The 20991-nt window shown below is 35.3% G+C and overlaps 1 protein-coding gene across 10 annotated transcripts in view; it reads right to left on the reverse strand.

Moving 5' to 3' along the window:
• The window catches only part of LRP1B (LDL receptor related protein 1B), a 672101-nt gene that overhangs the window by 215678 nt on the left and 435432 nt on the right, over positions 1-20991 (reverse strand). For all 10 annotated transcript variants that reach the window (XR_004358017.1, XM_032693191.1, XM_032693192.1 and 7 more), the window contains 8 exons: positions 18242-18461; positions 16495-16684; positions 11443-11565; positions 9784-9921; positions 7213-7338; positions 5221-5337; positions 1974-2054; positions 524-691 (listed from right to left, as the gene is read on the reverse strand). Coding sequence is in view for 9 of the 10 variants with exons in the window: in XM_032693191.1 (XP_032549082.1) it covers positions 524-691; positions 1974-2054; positions 5221-5337; positions 7213-7338; positions 9784-9921; positions 11443-11565; positions 16495-16684; positions 18242-18461 (1163 nt within the window). In the remaining variant the exon portion in view is untranslated. The remainder of the gene's footprint in view (positions 1-523; positions 692-1973; positions 2055-5220; positions 5338-7212; positions 7339-9783; positions 9922-11442; positions 11566-16494; positions 16685-18241; positions 18462-20991) is intronic.

A 20991-nucleotide genomic window follows, 5' to 3' on the forward strand; every position in this document is an offset into this window, starting at 1 on the left:
TATTCTCTGTTACAAACGTCCTTCCCTTCTCTGCCCACCCAAATAAATACGTGTGGCATTTAAATACACTGTAGTTTGTTAAAATGCTTTGATTAAAAAAAAAAAAAAAAATCCTTACAAACTCAGAAACTTGGATCACACAAAAATGAGAGTACTACTGTTCCACTGCATGAAAAAATACACGGAAAATATCAATAACTACTTAAGGAATGCTTCTTACTGTCTCTTTACCTAGACAGCATGCACCTCTGTAATAAGACAAACCTCACAAATAGCATAATTCAGTAAACTATAAAATTTATCTCACTGTAATATCCATTTTACTTTCAAATGCATTCTTCTTCTATTATACACTTCTGTGTTATCATATTGCACTTGACATGTTTCCCATCCCAACTTTTACTAAAGTTAAAAGCACCATCTCTTTTTCCATTGACTGAAGACAAGTCCTCGGTATTTCTAACAAAGTATTCTCTGTGTTTATAAGTATTAAAATGTGGGAAGAAAAAAAAATAAATCTGACCTTCCTTGCTGCAGTTTGCTTTGGTTTCATCACTGAAATCTCCACAGTCATTGTCACCATCACAAGCCCAGTGACTCGGGATACATCGACCATTATGACACCTGAACTGGTCAGCAGAACAGGAGTGAATGCAGCCCAGCTCATCACTTCCATCACCACAGTCATCATCTGCAAATATTAATATTTTAAAATACAAAAAAAATCTGAATAAAAGATGTGAGGAGGGAAAAATATTTCCAAAAAGGAGGGGGAAAAAAAAGTGTAGCATAAATACAGTAAATACCGTAGTATGCTTACTGCCCATAGGCACATAGTGAAATTATTTCTAATACCAATAACACCTTAAATCTTATTTACCAACAGCACTCAACTCTGTCACTTTGGATCATCTTACCCTTTACAACTGTTCAGTCACAGGCACCAGCAAGCATAAGAAGGTTGTAGATTTTCTTAATTTCTTTCATTGTGTGTAAGTACCCAGACTTGCAGATACAGTTGGTTTACTTTACTCTCTGTGATAACTTAAGACAGTTAATCACAGACACAAAGGGCTTTATATAAACCAAGTGAAACCTTGATGGCAGAATTTCCTTTTAATAGTATTAAACCTGTTTTTGCCGTGTATTTGCAACAGTGCAAGGTTGCATGAAATAATAACAAGCGTGGAATGAAGTTTCTTTTTACTCTAATGTTGTAGTCATTACAACAACCTAAAGGCAATTTCTGTAATTTGATTGTGGTCATGAAGGGAGCAAAAAGATAAATATGTTAGATAAACTCTAAAGGGTCTCCTTGCACAGAATTTCAGTCAGCACAGAGTGATAATTTGGGGAATTTGTCCATTTACAGCTACGAATTCCTGCTGGACTCATAAAATTATAGTAACATTAAATGCTTTGATGGATGAAGAACCAAGCCAATGTTATTAGGACTGGCATGACATCACTGCCACACCAACAGTTCTAAGATTCATTTGAACAGCTGCCATTCAAATATGTACTTCTTTTAGACAAAAAAACCCAAATACATTGTAAAGTCTTCCTGTCCTTCATTCTTGTGGGATGCTATTTCTTTAATTGAACTTGTCCACAAACAATAAAAAAAATCAGATATATTGGTCACTGGAACTATTTTGTTTTCTAAAAGCAGAAGATACTTTCATAAGCAATAGCTTGACATGTTTTTTTTTTAATAATGAAGTAACATACTTGATTCTACATAATATACTGTTTGTAACTATTACTACATCCAGTGCCTCATTCCTTATATGAAGCTTCAATACTGCTGCTGTCTAGGTCAGGTCAGTAATTTAAAAATGGTTTATTTATTCTCTGACCACTTAACAAGTCAAACTGGCAATATCAGACTCAGAAAAGAAGCGTGTGCATCAAAGCAATATTTATGTAATATCCATCATATTCATTTCACATATGGAGCACTTGATACTTGCCTGAATCACAGAGCCATTTGCTGCTAATGCATCTTCCATTTCTGCATATAAACTGAGTTAGTGGCTCACATGTTGGGAATTCTGTGAAAGTGTTCAAAAAGAAATAAAAACTATTTAATGTATATCCTCTTCAGTAATGTTCTTCCACCCTCCTATGCGCCATCTGCACCTGCCAGCTACTTAATCTGGAGAAGAAAAAAGGGTGAGACACCAAAAAGGGAGGGTGAAAAAAGCTTTAGAACTGTAAATACTAGTCCAAACCCCATCCTTCCTCCACAGAGGAATTATTTTGTGCCATTATTTTGTGCCATATAACATGATCCTACATTCCCATCAGACCAGGGCTGGTTTTGCCACTAAGCATGATAATATTTATGAATAATAATAGCTTGATATGAATAACTGATATGAACCATATTCTATGTGTTTATTTATATAAAAGAGTTCTCCAATTGCAATAGCACTGCCAGTAAAAAACAGGAAATGGAAGACTATAAAATGAGAAGGTTAACCAAAAGAAAAGAAATAAAGTTACCCTACATTGGCATAATAAAATCCAAAATTAAAACGTCAGTGTTTACAAGCAGTTCCTCCAAGCATTGCAGTAAAGTAGCAGAAATCTGAAACAATGTATTTAATAAAGAATCATCTATATTACACAGATATTTGTTTTTATAATTGTCTAATATGCCTCTGCATAGAATTACTCAAATATAGTCTGAATTTTTTCCAGAGTTCTTTTTCTTCTAAAACCCATGACGTAGCCAGATATGTGCATTCATACCATTAATCTGTTCAACAGTTTGGAAAATACAAGATCTAGTTTACAAAACCTGGCAATTCATAGAAAACAATCTGAAAGTCTCACTTCAGTCTTCACTGCTACTTATGTGGCCTAATTCTCAAAAAAACCCAAAGTACGGATGAGATTTTCTAAATCTTTAAAACATGTCATTAAATGTAAAAGTTCCTGAGGACAAGAAATGAAATTGCTTGTCTTAAAAAGACTTGGCTTAAAAAGAGTCACACAAGAGAGCACTAAGCCAAAGCAGCTGCATCAAACAGCAAATTTAGAGATCCCCAAGAACTTCACTGGACCTGATTATCCTGCTTCAAAACAGAAAAGGGTGGGGGAAAAAAGCTAATATTGATGACAACACTCCTAGAAAACTGGGAAGTTTTGGAGTTTGCCTTGGGGATTTTTATGATTTTTTTGTTCATTTTGTTTTGCTTCATTGGTTGTTTGGTTTTTTGTTATATAAAAAAACTCCACCTTTTTTCTTTCTTGGGGAAGACATTACAGTGACAACAAAAATCTCTTCTGAGACAAATAATGGAAATTATGGAAATGTTTAACTGCAATAGTACTTAGCTACAGTACTTGCCTTATGTGCTTCAAGCAAAGCTGAAAGCAATTTTTAATTTTGATTTTTAGCTGTTCAATATTTTTTCCAGAAATTTAACTAATATATTAAATGTATTTTTTCCCTTTCCACATCAATGCCTCCATGACTTCATTTTCACGTTCATCTGTCTACCCAAGACCTGTAAAAAGGGACAGAAGCTAACTAAAATGACTTATGCTTATCCTCACCAACACCATCTCATGATTTCCAGCCCCCCCCAGCCTTTCCAAGGATGTTTTACAGCCCTTCCAGTGTTTGCTTCTCATGGACCCAGCCTCCACCATCATCCACAGCTCCTCCTCGAATCCTGGAGGACAGACACAACACTCCCCCTCATTGTCCCTGTGGTCTCTCTACTCCTTTCCTTTCCTATTTCCCAGCAAAGAGATGCACATCCTGTAGCTGATTCATATCCAGCCCTGTCCTGGCTGTCCTGAAGAGAGAGAAAGCAAAAATGGTGCTTCTTGAGCTTACAGTGAAGTCTCTCCACAGCGGAGACACCGATCTCATTTCTCTCTGCTATCTTTATGCATGCAAGAATTTTAAAATGTTTCAAAGAAGAAAATATATGACACTAAACAGAATAGCTAAATAAATGCTATTAGTGATCAAAATATAAGGCAGAACGAAAAATATTTGACATATTTGCACAACCACAGTGCTCGAGGATAAAGAAACAAGATTCTAAACCATGAAACATATGTAAAGTTTGGCTAAACAGAGAAACAGCTGGTAAAATAAATCCCGATTAAATGATCTGAAGAAATATTCCAGATCAGGTGAGAGGACACTAAACAAAACACATGGGAAGGAATTACAAAGATGACATTAAACTCTGCATGTTCCTAATGTGTTTGAGAACAAGGCACAGCCAATCAGATAAACTGTTCTAGCAGTGACTGCCAATGCTGTACCATTACCCAGAGTGTTATAATTTAGAGATTGCAAAATGCAACGGGATGACTTATTCTACCTCTGTACACAAGTGAACTTATTTGATTTGAAGCATGGCATTAGAAATCTACCTTAATAATATTATAGTTTTTACTCATATAATGACTTTATGCTCCATCCTGAAAGTGTTCAAGGCCAGGCTGGACGGGGCTCTGAGCAACCTGGTCTAGCAGAAGGTGTTCCTGCCCATGGCAGGGGAGTTGGAACAAAATGGTCTTTAAGGTCCTTTCCAACTCGAACCATTCCATGATTCTGTATTTGCAGACAGCTCATTGACCCTTGTGCTCTTAGACTCACAGCAGTTACCTGTGCCCTGCCAAACAGATGACTATTAAAAACCTTAATTGTTTGGGAGCAGCTGATTAGAGAGAGCACACCTCCCTGCAATATCTCTGCAAAGCAGCAATCAGCACAGCTGCTGAAATTCTCATAATATAATCAAGAAATGCTATTTTTTTTCTGCAAAATACAACATCAAAGTATCCTTCTGTTCAGACTTGAAACAGGCTGATTATATTGACATCTAGATTATGCTGAGGGAGCCCATGTGAAGAGGTATGTGGCAGAGATAAAGAATAATTTTTGAGGGTGAGAGTATTTGATAATGGGCTGTAAATTAGAAAAAGTGTTAAGTTGATTGATCTGCATATTTGGTATTGTAGTTAAGAGCTCCTTAATAGAAAATTCTGCCTCTGTTTTGGGTTTATTTATCAATCAAATTCTATCTGCCATTTCAGAAATACCATCATCAGTTCATATAAGAACAAGATGGCCCCTCATACTTATTCTACCCATCAGTTTCACATGAACAGAAATCCTTATACGTTCTACTGTTTTACAGTATAATTTTACTTTTTTTTTTTCTTCCTGAGAGAGAATTCACTTACCACAGGATGTCATTTCATCTGTCCCATCCCCGCAGTCATCCTCCCTGTCACACAGCCATGATGTCGGAATGCAGCGTCCGTTCCCACAGGAAAATTGGTCAACCTGACACGTTCTTGCTGTCAAGACAAAACACTCCAAAAATGCGAGGAAATGGACTAAATCCATCAGGTCTCCCGGTGCACGTCTGTGTGTAGAAGTGGTAAGTCTGGAGGGCACCTCCTTGGCCTGCTGAACATTTCACCCGATCCAACTAAACATCATTCACCTCCTCTGGCGTCAGAGAAAACTGAGGTCACCTGTTCTACCTCTGTTATGGGGAATTCTTAGTGGTTTCTTCACCATATAAGACCATGAGGTTTTACATGTAATGATACAAAACTAGATGGTAGAAGAGCATTAGTGCCAGATGAAATAACGCTTATGCCAGAGGTGAAGCAAGCAAAAATCAGGGCATGAAAATGTCTACTGATCAGAATATTAACAAATTGCATTCCATAACGTAAATAATGATATTGTGAAATTCATATTTACAGCGAAAAATGGCACAGCATGTGTGCAATGTGCCTGGCCTCGCTGTTCTTAGAATCATAGCCTTTGCAAATACATAATTGTAATCATCCATTAAAGAAATCAATGCATGTCTTCTTCCTGAAGAAATAAAGATCACTAAAAGAAACCATGCTATGTAACTACATAAATTACTTCGAAAGCTGATGAATAAGACATCACTAACAAAATCTAACATGTAAACCTGTCATTACTTAGAATTTTGTTTATTCAAATGTGAACCCATAACAATGCCAGTGATAGTGACACAGATTTTGATTCCAAATTTAAGGTTTTTTCAATAGAGTTCTGTATGTCATTCTACACTTTAAAAAAATGGCTGATATGTCAAACCCCTCAATAATCAAAATAATATTTCTTCATTTGGTATTCTCAACTACCATTTTACTTTTTCTTCATAGAAATAGCCCGAAATACAAGAGAAGAATATAAGTTTAAAGTATTTCAAAGAAGTAATATTTTAAACATTAATAGTGTTTGTCACTGCAGGAATAAATGGAAAAACAAGAATAGAAAATTCAATCCATATCCAACTGACACAGGGATACAAAACATGGTCTTCAAATAAGGCTCTCATCCTACAAGCAAACAGTTGAATATCAAAGGATATCAAGATGTATTACAATCCACAATAACACAGTAGAGGTGATATGGACACTGCATTTGTGCTACAGTGCTTTTAGCCAAACCACAAAAGTAACAATCAAAACTGGTTATTATACATAAGAAAATTCAGATCAAGTAAAATGAGTTCAGGGAATATCTTAACACACAGTGTGTGCTGTCTTTCACTGCATTTCAGTTTAAAATAATCATCAGCTTATTGATGCCTGATATTTTGTATTCTGATATTTAATGCTTATTTACTGTACTCTGACAACAAGCACTAAACATCATTTCCACAAAGGCAAAAGTCAGATTGGGAACTCCATGATTTACTGCAGTGGAATCAGTAAACAATCTTCATCTGGGTATTTCCTTAAAAATCCACTGTAGAGTTAATAACTTACAAATGAAAACAATTTCAAGGCACTGAGTGGAAACTGAATAACTAATTATGCATAAAGTAAATCAACATAAAATTTACTAGTGACATGGTTCTTATCATGGTATGTTGACAAACAAAATTCTAACTGCCAAAAAGAATTTGTACCTGAAGTTTGTACCTAAGCACTGCATTGACAGTCAACCCACATGGATAGATTAAGTGCTGAAGTACTTTGGAAAGCATAGCTGAGCATATGGATTAAGTAAAAGATAATTTTTATTCCAGCCTTAATGGCATCAAAATCTGAATTAATTTTAAATGCCAATAATCAGATTATACTAGTAGCAGACTGGTTCAGTTCAGTTCATATTAGTCCTGAACTATTGATGGAACTGATGTTAGACAACTCGTATGCATAATCAAGTGTAATTTTTACCTGCACAAGTTTTATTTGATTCATCTTCATTATTACCACAATCATTGGCTCCATCACAAAGCCACCTCTTGGGAATGCAGCGATTATTTTGGCACTTAAACTGATCATCAGGACAACTATGATTGACTGTGGAGGAAAAAAAAAAAAGAGAGGTTTTTCCTAAGAAAATAATCTGAAAAAAGCAGCTGAAAAGAGCACATTAAGTGGTATTTCCTGGTAATGCAGTTAGTGGAGTTATCCTGTATATATAACTACCACAACATAAAAATTGTTTGACAAACCAGTCAATTAAAAAATATTGCAGTGCTCCAATCATAAATTAAACAATACATAGTAAAGATTCTTCTGTCATACTACTGTCAATAGGGAGATCCTCTTCTATTAAGTGATAAAAGATAGCAGCATTTTATACTGTTGCTATCTCCTTAAAGAAACACATCCTTGGTCACATTTTAGCAGTGTGATGAGGTTTGCTAACTGAAATGCATATAAACAAAGGAAAACACCAAAGGGAACAGATGCAAACTGCTAAGTGTATATCCAAAATACTATACCACAGTGAGGAGGGATTTGGGCAGGCCATAAAATGCTTCTAAAATGATGCACATTACTGTCAATGGCCACATATAGATCTGCTGTTTACTTACCATGAAATTGTAGGTGTCAAAAAGTGAAATATGCAACAAAGTGTAAAACTAACAAAAAACCCCTCGGTATTCAAGAGTGCACAAGGTATCTCTCAAACATTTTTTTGCTGGCTCTACCAAGTATCATGGAAAGGATGAAGACTGAACACACAGAAATTATGTCAAAACTACTGGCCTGTTGTTGCACCTGTAGCAAGTGTATACGTTGTGTTTCTTTTATGCTAATAACATCTGTTATTACCACATCTTGTTAATCTTCATCTAGACAAGAGCAGTAAATACACACAGTTTCAAACACTGGGTTAAAAATAATCTCGAGCTATTTTTCACCTACTCAGCCAACCACAGTCTTTTCTGAAGTTTAACATACATCTGGAAACAAACGGTGTTTAAAATGAAAGGATGTCTTGCAGGCTTATCCTTGACATTTCAGGAGCTTTTATCTTTGACCTTTCTACCTATTCTTCCTATTTAAGACGACACAGAGCGAGGGTGATATCAATAGCACATGACCCTCATGAGTGTTTTGGGTGCAGGGTACAGAAACACTGCAAGTAGAGAATAATTAATAACATGAGCAGAAAGGTGTTCCAAATCTAATACTCCTGAAGAAATCTAGTTTGCAATGTGACTGGAGAAAAAAAACTCTTAGCATCCACCTAATAAAATTACAAACTGAAGACTTTTTTTTTTTTAATTTGACTTTATTACTGGATACAGATACTGTTTTAAGTGGTAGTTAAGCTTTTGCACACAGATATTTAGTAATATATGTGTGTATTCTATTCATAATTGTAAATATTTCAAACTCATAAAGAACTATTAAAGTTACTATAGCAACTGCTGAAGAGAGATCAATGTTATCATACTGGCCACATGAGCTATAGATCATGTATGGATTTAAGATCAGATTATGATTTCATTTGTATCTGCATAAATCCTCAGAGAATTACAAGCTTTGATCCATGAATTGGTCTCATTAGACTGATATAATACAGAATCAAGTCCAATCTACCAAAAGATTTTCCTTCTCTCTGTCTTTATTAGTTGAGCTCCCTAATTTAAGTGCAAGAAACCCAGTATTAAAAATGCTAGCAAGCACTACAATTCAAAACCCGAAAAATATTTTGAAAATAACTAGGATAGAATCAGTAATGACTTCTAGACAGAACTATCAAAATACATAAATGCTTTGAGAAAACCCCAAAACTGACTATTTAAAGACATATTGTTGTTGGTTGGTTTGTTTGTTGGTTTGAGTATTCTTTTGGTGGTTTTTTTTTGTTATTGTTTTTGTTTGTTTTGGTTTGTTTTTTTTTTTAAATAAATGCATTACAGTATCACAAAAATGTTCATGCTTGAAAGGGAACTGCTGAGATCACTTAGTCTAATCTCCTGCTCAAGCAGAGCAGGTTTCCCAGGACCACGTGCATATAAGTGTAGAGCATCTCCACAGACAGAAACTCCACAACCTTTCCAGACAATCTTTTCCAGTGTTTGACTACACTCACAGAAGTGTTTTCTTTCAGATGTTCAGATCTGTGCTCAGATAAAATTCATGCTTTTCAGTTTCTGTCCATTACCTCTTGTCCTGCAAGTGGGCACTAAGGAGAAAAGCCTGGCCTCCTGTTCCCTGTCATTGGGTATTATACTGTGACACATATAAAAAATAGGCAATAGTGGGAAACAAAGCAAAAAATACCAACATTTAAAAAATCAGATATGATGACGTCGAAACCAAAAGATGATTGGCCTTCTATGCTACGAAATGAGTACGAGTGTCATTTGAAAAAAAAGAATATGAAAGATTTACATGAGTGACTTAAGGATTAGCTCTTTTGATTCCCTTCAGACTTACACTATTTTGTGTCCAATTTTTAAAAGAAACTATGGATTGTGGGTTAAAATGTAAATGCATACATACAGCAGATTTCAGAGTGTTCATCACTGCCATCCAGACAGTCGTCGTCCCCGTCGCAGCGCCAGCGATCCTGGATACACCGTTTATTGCTGCACTGGAACTGCTCAGCTTTGCACAACTGGGGTGGCACTTCATCTTTAACTAGGAAAAATATCAAAGAAGCACATCTACTTTATCTGCTTGATACATACACAGTGCAATACTACCTCTATATAATTCTTGTTCTTGGTCTTCAGAACATTTCTAAGTAAACTTGGCATATTTGAGGTAATTCCACCTGAAGCTTGTAGCATCTCACATATCTGAGTGCATGGTTGAAGTAATATATTTTTAATAAATGGAAAGAACTCAGAATAGAATGGCACTCAAACTGTTTTTTAAATTGGTGCTTAGAAGATAACGTAAAAATACCAGTTTAAAATATTACAATACCTCATCAACAGCAGAAAGAATATATTCTTACAGACACTGACCAAATTCTGGTGCATATTTGGGGCTAGAAAATGATTACTGAAAAGCTGAATCTTGTATCCAAGCAACAACTCAAACACCTGCATTATGCACTGGTACAGGCTCAGAAAAGAAGAAAGGATAAAATTCTGCTGGGGTAGAATTAAGTAGCAAGCTACAGGCTTATTGATAAATCTAGGCAGTTATATTTCTCAACATCAGGTTCAGAATGCTTAATGTGCAAATACCACATATCAGTCTATGACCCTGTGAGGAACACCAAAGTCCTTGGAAAGAGCCAGGCAGTGAAGTGTATTGGGGAAAAAACAGGAAACCTGAGTCATTCTCATTTCAAAGTCTCTCTTCCTAAAGCTTACATTCCATCTTAACAGTGAGAAGTCTAACTTCCAGTATTTTCTGCTAAAAAGAAAAGTAGTTTTCTTTAGCAACAGTGATGGCTCTGCCAGCCATGAATTTGGGTCAAATTCAAGGTCACTGCCAGCTCAATAATGCTCATCATGGTATGAAATAATCCTTATGCTTTATTCATCTCTACTGCACTTCTTGCTGGAGACTTATGTAAGACTTTACACACTACACTTCAAGAAATAGATCAGTGTGATTTAGGGAAAAAAAAAAGAGAGTATCAGGTCTAAACATTAAGAAAAACCACCTGTAGTACCTGACAAGTTATTTTTTTTACTTAAAAAAATCCAACCTTTTATTATAACACTTTTTTTAATGTTTGTTTCAATGAATATATCCAAGGAAGAGATGAAAAAAGACACCAATATTTGCACATGTTTTATGAACAGTTTCAGCATGAACATTGTAATGCCAGACTTCTGTTTAAGAAACTTAGTTCATAGAATAATCTGAAAACTTTATATAGATTCAATATAATAATTATATGGATTAATTTTGGACATTTTTAAAACCAGTTCAGTGAAATATTTAAGTGCTTTATCATATTAGACATTCCGAAACATATTCCAGTGCATTTTATCCTCACATATTGTGTACTTAATATTCTGTCTTCTTTGAAAAATCTTTATTATATTTAATAAACTGTCTTCAACTAGAATCTTTATCCAAGGAATATTTCTTTATCTTACAGAACCTCTAGGAGGCCACACTTCCTTGTTTTACTTTTTAGGTCTGACTTGATCCCTTAACATCAGCATCAACTCAGATGTTCTTTAGGAATCTTACTCATGCAGGTTGTACTGTTTTCCTCCAAAAGCTGATTATCAGCACAGGCACAAACTCTGCCTCCAGGAATGGCCAAACACAGAGTGCTGCAGCCTCCATTATTAACACGACATGCATTGTCACCTGGGAGAAGAAAAAAAAAAGGCAACTTTAAAACCAACAGCCATGCTAGAACTAGATGATTTTTTATTATTTTTTTTTTAACAACAAAAGCACAGGAAGAATTTTTTACAATTATTTTCTTCTCATTTTAGGGACATATTATTCTCATAGTTTGGTTACTGCAGGTTATAATACTTAAACATATTTTGTTACAGGTTGTAATACTCTGTAATAATAAAAACCACATTAAAAAAGCCCTGTACCATTAGCCCATAACATTCTATCACCGTTTTTTAGGAGGGGAAAAAATACTGCAAAATATTTGATACAGCTACATGCACATAAGTGCTTTCAAGAAATCAAACTATGTAAAGGAATGTTCTGAAGTTAACTGGCACGTGCACATGTTACTGTGACTGCAAGAACAGACCAAGTGAAAAATGAAAAAAAGAAAGGAAGCAAATGAAAAGCTTAAAATGAGATCTAGAGCAGAGAGAACACAGGCAAAACCGCCACTACTCTTTTCTGAGCACACCTGCTATTTCTTTGCTTTCTTTTTCCCTGTTAATGTTTCTTCCCAAGAGCTGTGCACTGTTCACACGAAGATGCTGACAGCTGTCAGGTGTTTTAACCATCTACCAGGGGCTGCTGCATTCCCACCACCTCACTCCTTAGGCGGGCAGACTCAAAACCACTGAAAGCCCACTGAAGCAAATGTTACAATTTCTGTTTGTGTCACTTTGGTCATGACCTAATTGCTTAGATATGCACTGCTGAGGACATCCAACTTGTCACCATCAAAGCTCTGCTGGTGATAAGTGACTGTGATCAAGTAAGTTATAAAATTTCATGTCTGCTGAACCTTTAAATTAAAACAACTTTTTTTCATCTTTCTGTTCTGGTAAAAAGGAGGTGCTCCTCTCCCTGCTCCTCCTCTTCTGGTGCACAAAACACTCATCAGCTTCCTGAGTTAAAACAGACTCCACACAATTCCCTCTCCTCAGAGCGCCATCACTTCACTTTTCATGGAAAATATAATATTACGTTCACATAGATGTAGCTGTGAACATGAATATTAAACTGTCCTGTCAGAGCCATAGCTGTATGTGCAGGGAAATCTTTTCAAATTACCAAACGAACATCAGATAACCAGCAAATATTTTAAGAATTTGAAAATTTTCAAATTTTAAAATGAACCCTAGTATGTCTTACCATACAGTAATACTTACTAACCTTTTCTTATACCTTTTTCTGACCCCTCATACATCCTTTCTTAGATGAAAATGTGTCTACGGCCTATTAAAAACCCACTGAACTTCCAAATAAATCTGTGCAAAATGATTAATAGAGAACACTGTGAAAAGCCACTGTGGCCATTGGGAGAGAGGGAGAAGGCAAGAACACAGTTGTATAAACAGGAAAAATGGGAATTCTCTATGAAGTGTGAGGGCTGGATCACAGTTTTAGATAGAGCAGTTCCAAATTAGACTGGGTATTTTATATACATTATTGGATCTTGACTTCATGTCTTAGACTATGGCCTAAATCACTACAAAAATCAACTCCTTCATTACATATGTGCTCACCAAAGCCTAAATAATTGAAAATACATCAGAAGAGTAAGAGATGTATTTGATTCTGAATTTTGGAAAAGCTCAGGTAAAACACAGTCTCAGAAAAAGTAGCCTTGAAACTCTCTACATCTTTACAGAGCCACCCACTGTACAAATCAAATGACGTCAGTAACACAAAGATTTAAAAAGTTATCAGAAGTTGCCAAAAGAAACAACTCAAAATATAATCTTCAGAAGTTAATCCAAAATTATATAGCACAAATCAAGGAAATTTGAAGTGATTTAATTAAAGAATGCACATGTGTTTGTCATTTCACTCAAAAAGAATAAGCCTAAAGAATAAAAGACTAAATCAGACAAATACAGAAAATGCATTGAATAGTCATGATGATTCTGAAGCCCAATGAAAGCTTAAAATAAATAACATAAAAATTAAAACACCTGATCAAAGTCAGTTGCTCCTTTTTGAAGATAAAAGTTCCTACTTAACCTCATAATTGGGATGACAAACTCCAGCTCAGTAGGTTACTTGCAAAGTAAGTGATAAAAGAGAGGATGATGACAAGGAAAATGGAACTACCAAAAGTTAAAGCAAAGAGATCCTAGATAAAAAGGTTTATAAAGTGAAGTCTTCAACCTGAAGGTGCAATGAGATCTTCAGTCCAATCAGTCTTGCTGAAGAGACTCCTAGGCTAAAACGCCTCCCAAAATGCAGTTCAAATAGGTTAAGCCTCCTTATTGAACAAGCTGTGGAACTTTTAAAGCTACCAAGTGCTTAGGAAATTAAATTTCCTCAACTACTGTTCATAACAGCTACTTTATATGGGTGTTCTTAAAATAGTCCCAAAAATTTTAAAATACTTTCAAAGCTATTATCACGTTTTTCATATTTTGACAGCTTTTAAAACAGCTGTTGCCCTGACATTTACATGTGACTAAAATTAGGCTGATTTCATTTTAATTAGCTAAAAATTAGGCCAGAGCTAAAAAAAAAAACCAATGTAATTGTATCTCAGTCATCGTTCTCAGAAAAAAAAAAAAAAAGTATGGCAACCGTACACATTTGTTTAATCTTCTCATTTAAAAGATACACTGAAGTATTTATTGCATTTGTACCTGCCTATAAAAATAAGCTCAAGTGCCGTTGAAGTTGTGTAAGCACACTTAGGATCATACCAGAAACGTGAAGAGCAGCAGACTGGGGCTCAAGCAGCTCTTTGCAATCTGAGGAGTTAAAATATGAACTGATTTCAAAAGAGGCTATTTTAACTGCTGTGAATGCACTTACACAAGAATTATTTACATATAAGTAGCAATCTCCCCTTTCACTGCAGTGGAAATATCCACAGGCTTGGCAGACTCATATGCTGACTGTAAATCTAACTCCTATGACCCTTTGGGTCTCTCATAGAGACCCAAAGACTAAGCCTAAGAAAGCAAGATGAATTCTAATCTCCAAAAGCAAGGAAAAAAAAAAACATTCCTCCACAAGAGGATCACGTCTCAAGAGATACAGAGACAGTGAAAAACAACTCTCCTCAAGGATGTACCAAAAGCTTTATCTCACCATACAAAGTGCAAAGCAAAACAGGATTGGCACAGTCAAGTATCCTGTAAAAGACCCCCTAATAAAAATGCCAGTCTCAATTCAACTATGCCAAAATAAATTGACATGGTTTTTGCTTGTGTAGACAGTGACAATACCAGCAACATCAAAACAGTAACCTCAAAACATGAGAGTTAAATATTTCTAAGGTACGTGCATGTAAGCTATAAAATATAATTCACAACATAAAATTTACTATGGTTTTCTCTGTACCACGTGATCCAGCCTTGATCTTGCTCTTTCAGAAGAAACACACAAACAACAACAAAAAAAAAAGGGGGAGGGGCAAGTCTTGACTTTTTTTAAAATAAATGTTTATGCTCCTTTGGGAATAATTCAATATCAGCCTCACTGAATATGACAAAAAAGGAAGATCCTAAAGGCTGCTGTTAGCTAACGAAATTCCAATTGCAATTTCAAATAAAGAATGTATTAATGGGCCAAATTCTCTCCCCTAAGACTTAAGTTCATTCAGCAAAAATGTCTAAGAGGTAGTACTTTCTCTCCCTGGTGCCAGCTTATTTGGAAGCTAATAGCAATTGTATTAATTTTTAAATGTCCCTTTTTTCTAAAAAGAAAGGGATCTTCCTGAGTATTGGCTAAAGCAGCAGAAATACCAAGTATTTAAAGCAAATAGTGCATCTTCTATTAGCAGATACAATTCAAGGCATTCTGAAATTTGGTCAACTTGAGGGTAGATTTCAGGGCAGATTTTGCACAAAAAACCCAAACCCCAAAACCAACCAACCAAACAGACACCAAAAAACCAAACCAAACCAAAAAAGACGAGGAAAAAACCCCCACAACAAATCCAACAACACCCCTAAATAAACTATACTTCTATATGGCTTTGAAAGTAAGAGAGAGTCCCTGAAAAGCATTTGTGATAAGGGGAATGCTGTTATGATGACCTTGACATAGTCCATAACAGGACTACACATACTAGTTTGGTTTAGGTATCCAAAATTTAGATATTATGGTATTAAAAAGGAGAAACTTTTAAGCACTAAATAAATAATGATCTTTTAAACAGTATTTTATTTGTACTGATTGCTGATGTTCATTTTTATGCTTGGTAGCAGACTAGAAATATTAACTAGAAATATACTTTAACTAAAGACAGCAAATATTCAGCAACTCTTCTGAACCCTGTATGCAGTATATTGATTTCAAAGTTTTCTTCTATAAAATATGTTAGCAAGTTTACATGTATAGTAGTAATTTCATTTTCTAAGTTCCATCCATGCAAACTTATGGACTTTACCTCATTTTTCCACTGATACAAGTAGCTACAACTATGGATTTTTCTCCTACTCTCGAAGAACTACTTACTCTTATTCTGTGCAACACACAGTGTTGCTGTAGACAGGATGTGGGAGAAAATTTAAAAAGGAAAAGACAGATGAGATCACAGATCCTGTCTAAGAAAAGGTAAATCCAATCAATATTTTATGCCTATGAGCCAATGTACATATGCTACCCATTTTATTTGATACTTTCACAGTATCTCTTGGACATACAAGAAAAATGGCAATAAAAGCAATGTAAATACCTAGAAGAAACTCAGCTATAATGTTATGATTCACTTTCCAGTAATTATGAGATGATCAGCTTCAACATCAGTGGATTGAAACATTGGAAAGTATCTTTGTCATGCCACAAGTCATATTTGGTTTTCTATTCTTGTTCACCTAGTCACCTCAAAATACTAAGAGATTGTAAGGAAGAAGATCCTTTTATAACAGACCTTCAGAGAAATTGTGTAAGTACCTTGCTGTTTACGTGGATCATAAATCTGGAGCCCAAACAAAGGTGGTCTTTCACTTCTCAACAATGTCACATTCCTGGTAAGCAGATCCAACTGGAAAATTGACCCATTCATATAATCTGTCCAGTAAATATAATTTCCATGGTGTGATAGCCCAAAAGGATGATTCAAATCTTTTCCACTGTAGACTACCTGCAAGTAATTAGTGGTAGGTGAGCATCATTAATTATTAATTTTTCAGACAACTTAAACCGGGAAATAGGAAAGCTGAGGTAAGTACTGTGCCCAAACATAACTTAATGCAATAAAATCAAGTAAAGAGTGCAAAGCCCTTCTGTTCACCAGCATCAACATCTAACTTCAAAAAATTTTGTAAAAAATGGCCACTGTCAGATAACACAGGAAGAGGCTGCCCAGGGAAGTGGTGGAGTCCCCTGAAGGGATTTAAAAGACATGTAGATGTGGTGAACTTGGCAGCTGCAGTTTGGAATGATGAGTTTCCTTCTGGCTGGGATCCTTGCTTGAACTAATTCCCAAAAGTCTATTTCTATCTTGCCTCTAGAGAGAAGAAAGCAGTTCATCAGATGCCCTACCTTGTCTCTATTTATAGACACAAACCCAAGGGAACAGGGAGATAAAGCCAACTAAAAATACAACTACTTTGAGGTGACAAACATAGTTCCCTTTAGTCCTTCAAATTTTCTTTTTGGGCTTGGAATCCTTTTGGTCAGAACTCCCCATCTCAGTGAAATGCTTTTGATTAAAATGCATCAATCAGTCAAAAATCCACCAGCTATTGGTGGAATTAAGGACCTCCCATCCCCCCAGATCTTCACTATACTGACAGAGAATAAAAGATGTGGTTGATCCAGTTAATTGTAGGATATTTTGGTTAAAATTTAACAATTAATGATTCAGCATCAAAAGCAAGTATCTTCCAGTTATTCTAGCTACATAGATTTTATTCAAGTAGTTATGCATTTTTTATTTATATCCCAGAATTACAGAAAAACACTTTTCAAAAGAAACCAGAATCATTCTGTGACACACTTAAAAATAAAACCTGTAAAGACAGGTGCTTCTTATTATTCACCAGTCATCAGTTTCATGAAGCAGATGGTAAACCTTTCTTAAATTATCAGACTCCAGTCTAAGCTTTAACCATTTTTGAGATGTTTTGTTCTGTGCTTGTTACTTCCACAGAGCAACACAGAACCTCTACACAGACTTGTATCTAGCTAGAATAGGCAAAAAAATAGGCAAAATAGGCAAAAACTAAAGCAATCTCTTTCCCTCTTACCTCCATTTGTTGACTGCTGCCATTCTGCATATTACCACAAATGCTCAAACAGGGTATTAAGATTCATCAAAACCAGCTTATTAAGTTAAATAAAAGCCTCTCTCTGACAGAGCCAAAAAAAGGGGTTTTTTCCTACTAAAAAGCTCTTTGTACCTTGGTTTGAGTTCCTTACGGCCTAATCAAAACACAAATCATTGTCACACAAGAAAAATAGATTTTTAAAAAAATAATAATCAAGTTTAGCACCACTTACTAGAGATGAAAATTTTAAACTGCATTACAGCCTCTCACAGGAGAATGCCAACATCACCTGCTTCAGCAGAGATGATGCTGGACGTGCCTCAGGGTTATGGAGACTTTAAAAACCTTGAGAAGTATTTTTAACATAGCACAATAAAATCCGGGGAAAGAGCCTGCCTGTGGCAAAAACAGCAGTATTTTTCTTTTACCTTCCTGTCAGTTCCATTCAAAAATATCCTTTCAATGTGATCATAATAGGCATCACACCAGTACAACACATTGGCACGGTAGTCCAGAGTTAAACCATTTGGCCACAACATCTTTGATGTTACAAAAATCTGCCGACTGTAGCCGTCCATCCAGGCCTTCTCAATCCTTCCCACACTGGCATCTATTTCATCTTCTTCCCAGTCTGTCCAATACATCCACCTATTAAGTTATGAAAACACGAACACTCAGATACCATTTTAATCATGTGAATTACATTGTAGACTTTTAGCAACAGTTCATCCCCCAGCCAGAGTGATTTTGACTTTGGCATGTTTCTCTCCATTGCTGTTTCTACAACTGTATTTACTCTCCCTGTGTAGTGGATGTTGCTGAAGTGACACTTGTGTAGTTTGCTTATATTGTGATGAATTACACAAATATCAAATGGGCCAACAGCCAAAAAAGTGAAAGAATTCCTGAAGACCTTATTCAATCCCACCAGGATTATGATTTTTTTTTCCTTAAACAAAAACTTGTATTGACTTTCCCACAAAGTTCAGCCTTTTGCAGGGAGGGTTTTTTTGGCCTAGTCTAACTTGCTTTTATGATGCAAATCTGATTTTTATTATGCTTCATACCATGAAAAAAGTTGCAATACATTAATTAATTGCACTCTAGTTTAAGAGCTACCTGGCAAGGGATAACCTTGACATTCTGTGAACTTCAGATCCCACATGAAAGCAGCCAAATTGCTCAGAAAACTATTATGAGCACTCTGTCCATCACAAAAGTGTTTAGAAATATTTGCTGTAAAAAGTAGTTGGAAAATAGCTAGTAGGCAATTTTAACATAGTTTCATGGTTTATAGTGCAGCAATGTAGATTAAAAAAAAAAACCTCTGACAAATAGGCACCTTTCCTACTTTGGAGAAGTTAAGCAAGATTCTATTAAGGAATCTACAATATTGGCTCAGATGAGTTCTATGAGCTATTCTCTACTGGACACTACAGAATACATCCTAAATATTTTTTCATTATTGAATTAATCTGAATATTATATTTTATTACAGAATTTGCTGGTGAAAACTGTGATTTCAACAATTTAAAATACACAACTTGAACTTTTAAAAGGATTGTACAGGATTTCAGTTATTAAGTATTAAACAGAGGAAAGACATCACACCAATCCTAAATGGATCCTATTTGTTCAAGTTGAATTATTTAATTGGGATTGATGTGCCTCACCTTTTATTTTCCCAGGTTTATGTTTCTGAAATAACTTCTGTGATCCTAACACACTTAATGGCTCTGTACTTTGAAGAATGGAATTTAAATTCTGAATTTACAAAGGAATGAACCACTGAAGTGAAAAATTATTTTGTTATCACATCTGTGTATATGATATCAACTGGTAAAAAATTTTAATCAAATACTCTTCTGTATAATCATAATTTGATTTTTATTTTACATAAGGAACCGGGAAAAATAAAGAAAAATCACACCATCGTTACACAGGTTTGCAGATATGCAAATGTAGTTTTTGGTTGTTCTTTTTTCCCCCTCATCTTTTTCGAGTCATCCACCGGAAGGTTATTTTGGGTTCCTTTAATGTTTTGGTAAATATATGCTAAGAACATCAGTCAATTTTTGATCCATGAGCCTCATAAACTTTGTTGCATATTTGACTGAAACAACTAGGTTTAATCACAGAATTATAAAACCTGCATATGTCCTGAAGCTCAGGTAGATGCAGGTCAATATGGTACTTATTTTACTGGAAGACAAAACACGTTTTACAAATATTTACATGAATGCTCAACAGCAATTACTGAGCTTTTCTCCATTAACTTTTTGTCTGTACTTATTCTAGTTATCTTGTCATAAGCTAAGACACGCTTACAGTAACAGACATTTACATCAATGTGCTTTAATTGTATCTGAAAATGCAGTTAATGCTTCTACACTGGTTGAATCAAGACTAAAATAGTTGAAACGTAATTAAAATGCCGTAATAAATGCTATCCCTCAGGAAGAGCTTCCACGAGAAATATAATCATGAAGGACATGCTATTTTATTAGGAAAGTGTTTTATATAATAGCTCTTTTCAGACAATATATCTTCATACACTATTTCATGTGCCATGTAGCTACTGAGCTGGAAAATTTAACAAAGTAATTGTAGGTGTGGTTATGGTTAGTGGTCTGATTTTATACCCTTACTATCTGACCTTAATGAATTGTAGCCTTTCCACAGTCACTTCCACTCAAAGACATGCTCAAAACAGAAAACCTGGTAGTGTAAATATTTTCTAGTAATAGGAAAGCAGCAATGAATCCAGCCACGCAAAAACTACCCACCTACATTGTTCTCTAGTAACAATTCCCTGAATAAATCTAACAGTGAATTCCTAAGTAAACCACAACTATACCACATTAATTTAATGTTCTTTTTATTATGCAGCCTATCAAAACTAATTATGCTAATAAGTAATGAAAAGTACCTGTCTCATTTAGTTTTGTAAAACAACGTGTACAAGGATATGGGCATAATTATCTTCAGAAGCTGAGACTTACAAGGAGAGAAATAAAGAAGAGCCTCATAAAGTTCACTTAATATTAAAAATTCATACAGGTCTTACACACTCAATTTGTTTGAGAAAAAGGTGAATCACACTGAGCTTAACAGGACAGACATTTAGTGGTGACTGAGCAGATATGTTCTTCTGATGGCTTCGGGCAAGAATACTGGA

The sequence above is a fragment of the Chiroxiphia lanceolata genome, chromosome 7 (assembly GCF_009829145.1).
Source record: "Chiroxiphia lanceolata isolate bChiLan1 chromosome 7, bChiLan1.pri, whole genome shotgun sequence".
In the NCBI taxonomy this organism is placed as follows: domain Eukaryota; kingdom Metazoa; phylum Chordata; class Aves; order Passeriformes; family Pipridae; genus Chiroxiphia; species Chiroxiphia lanceolata.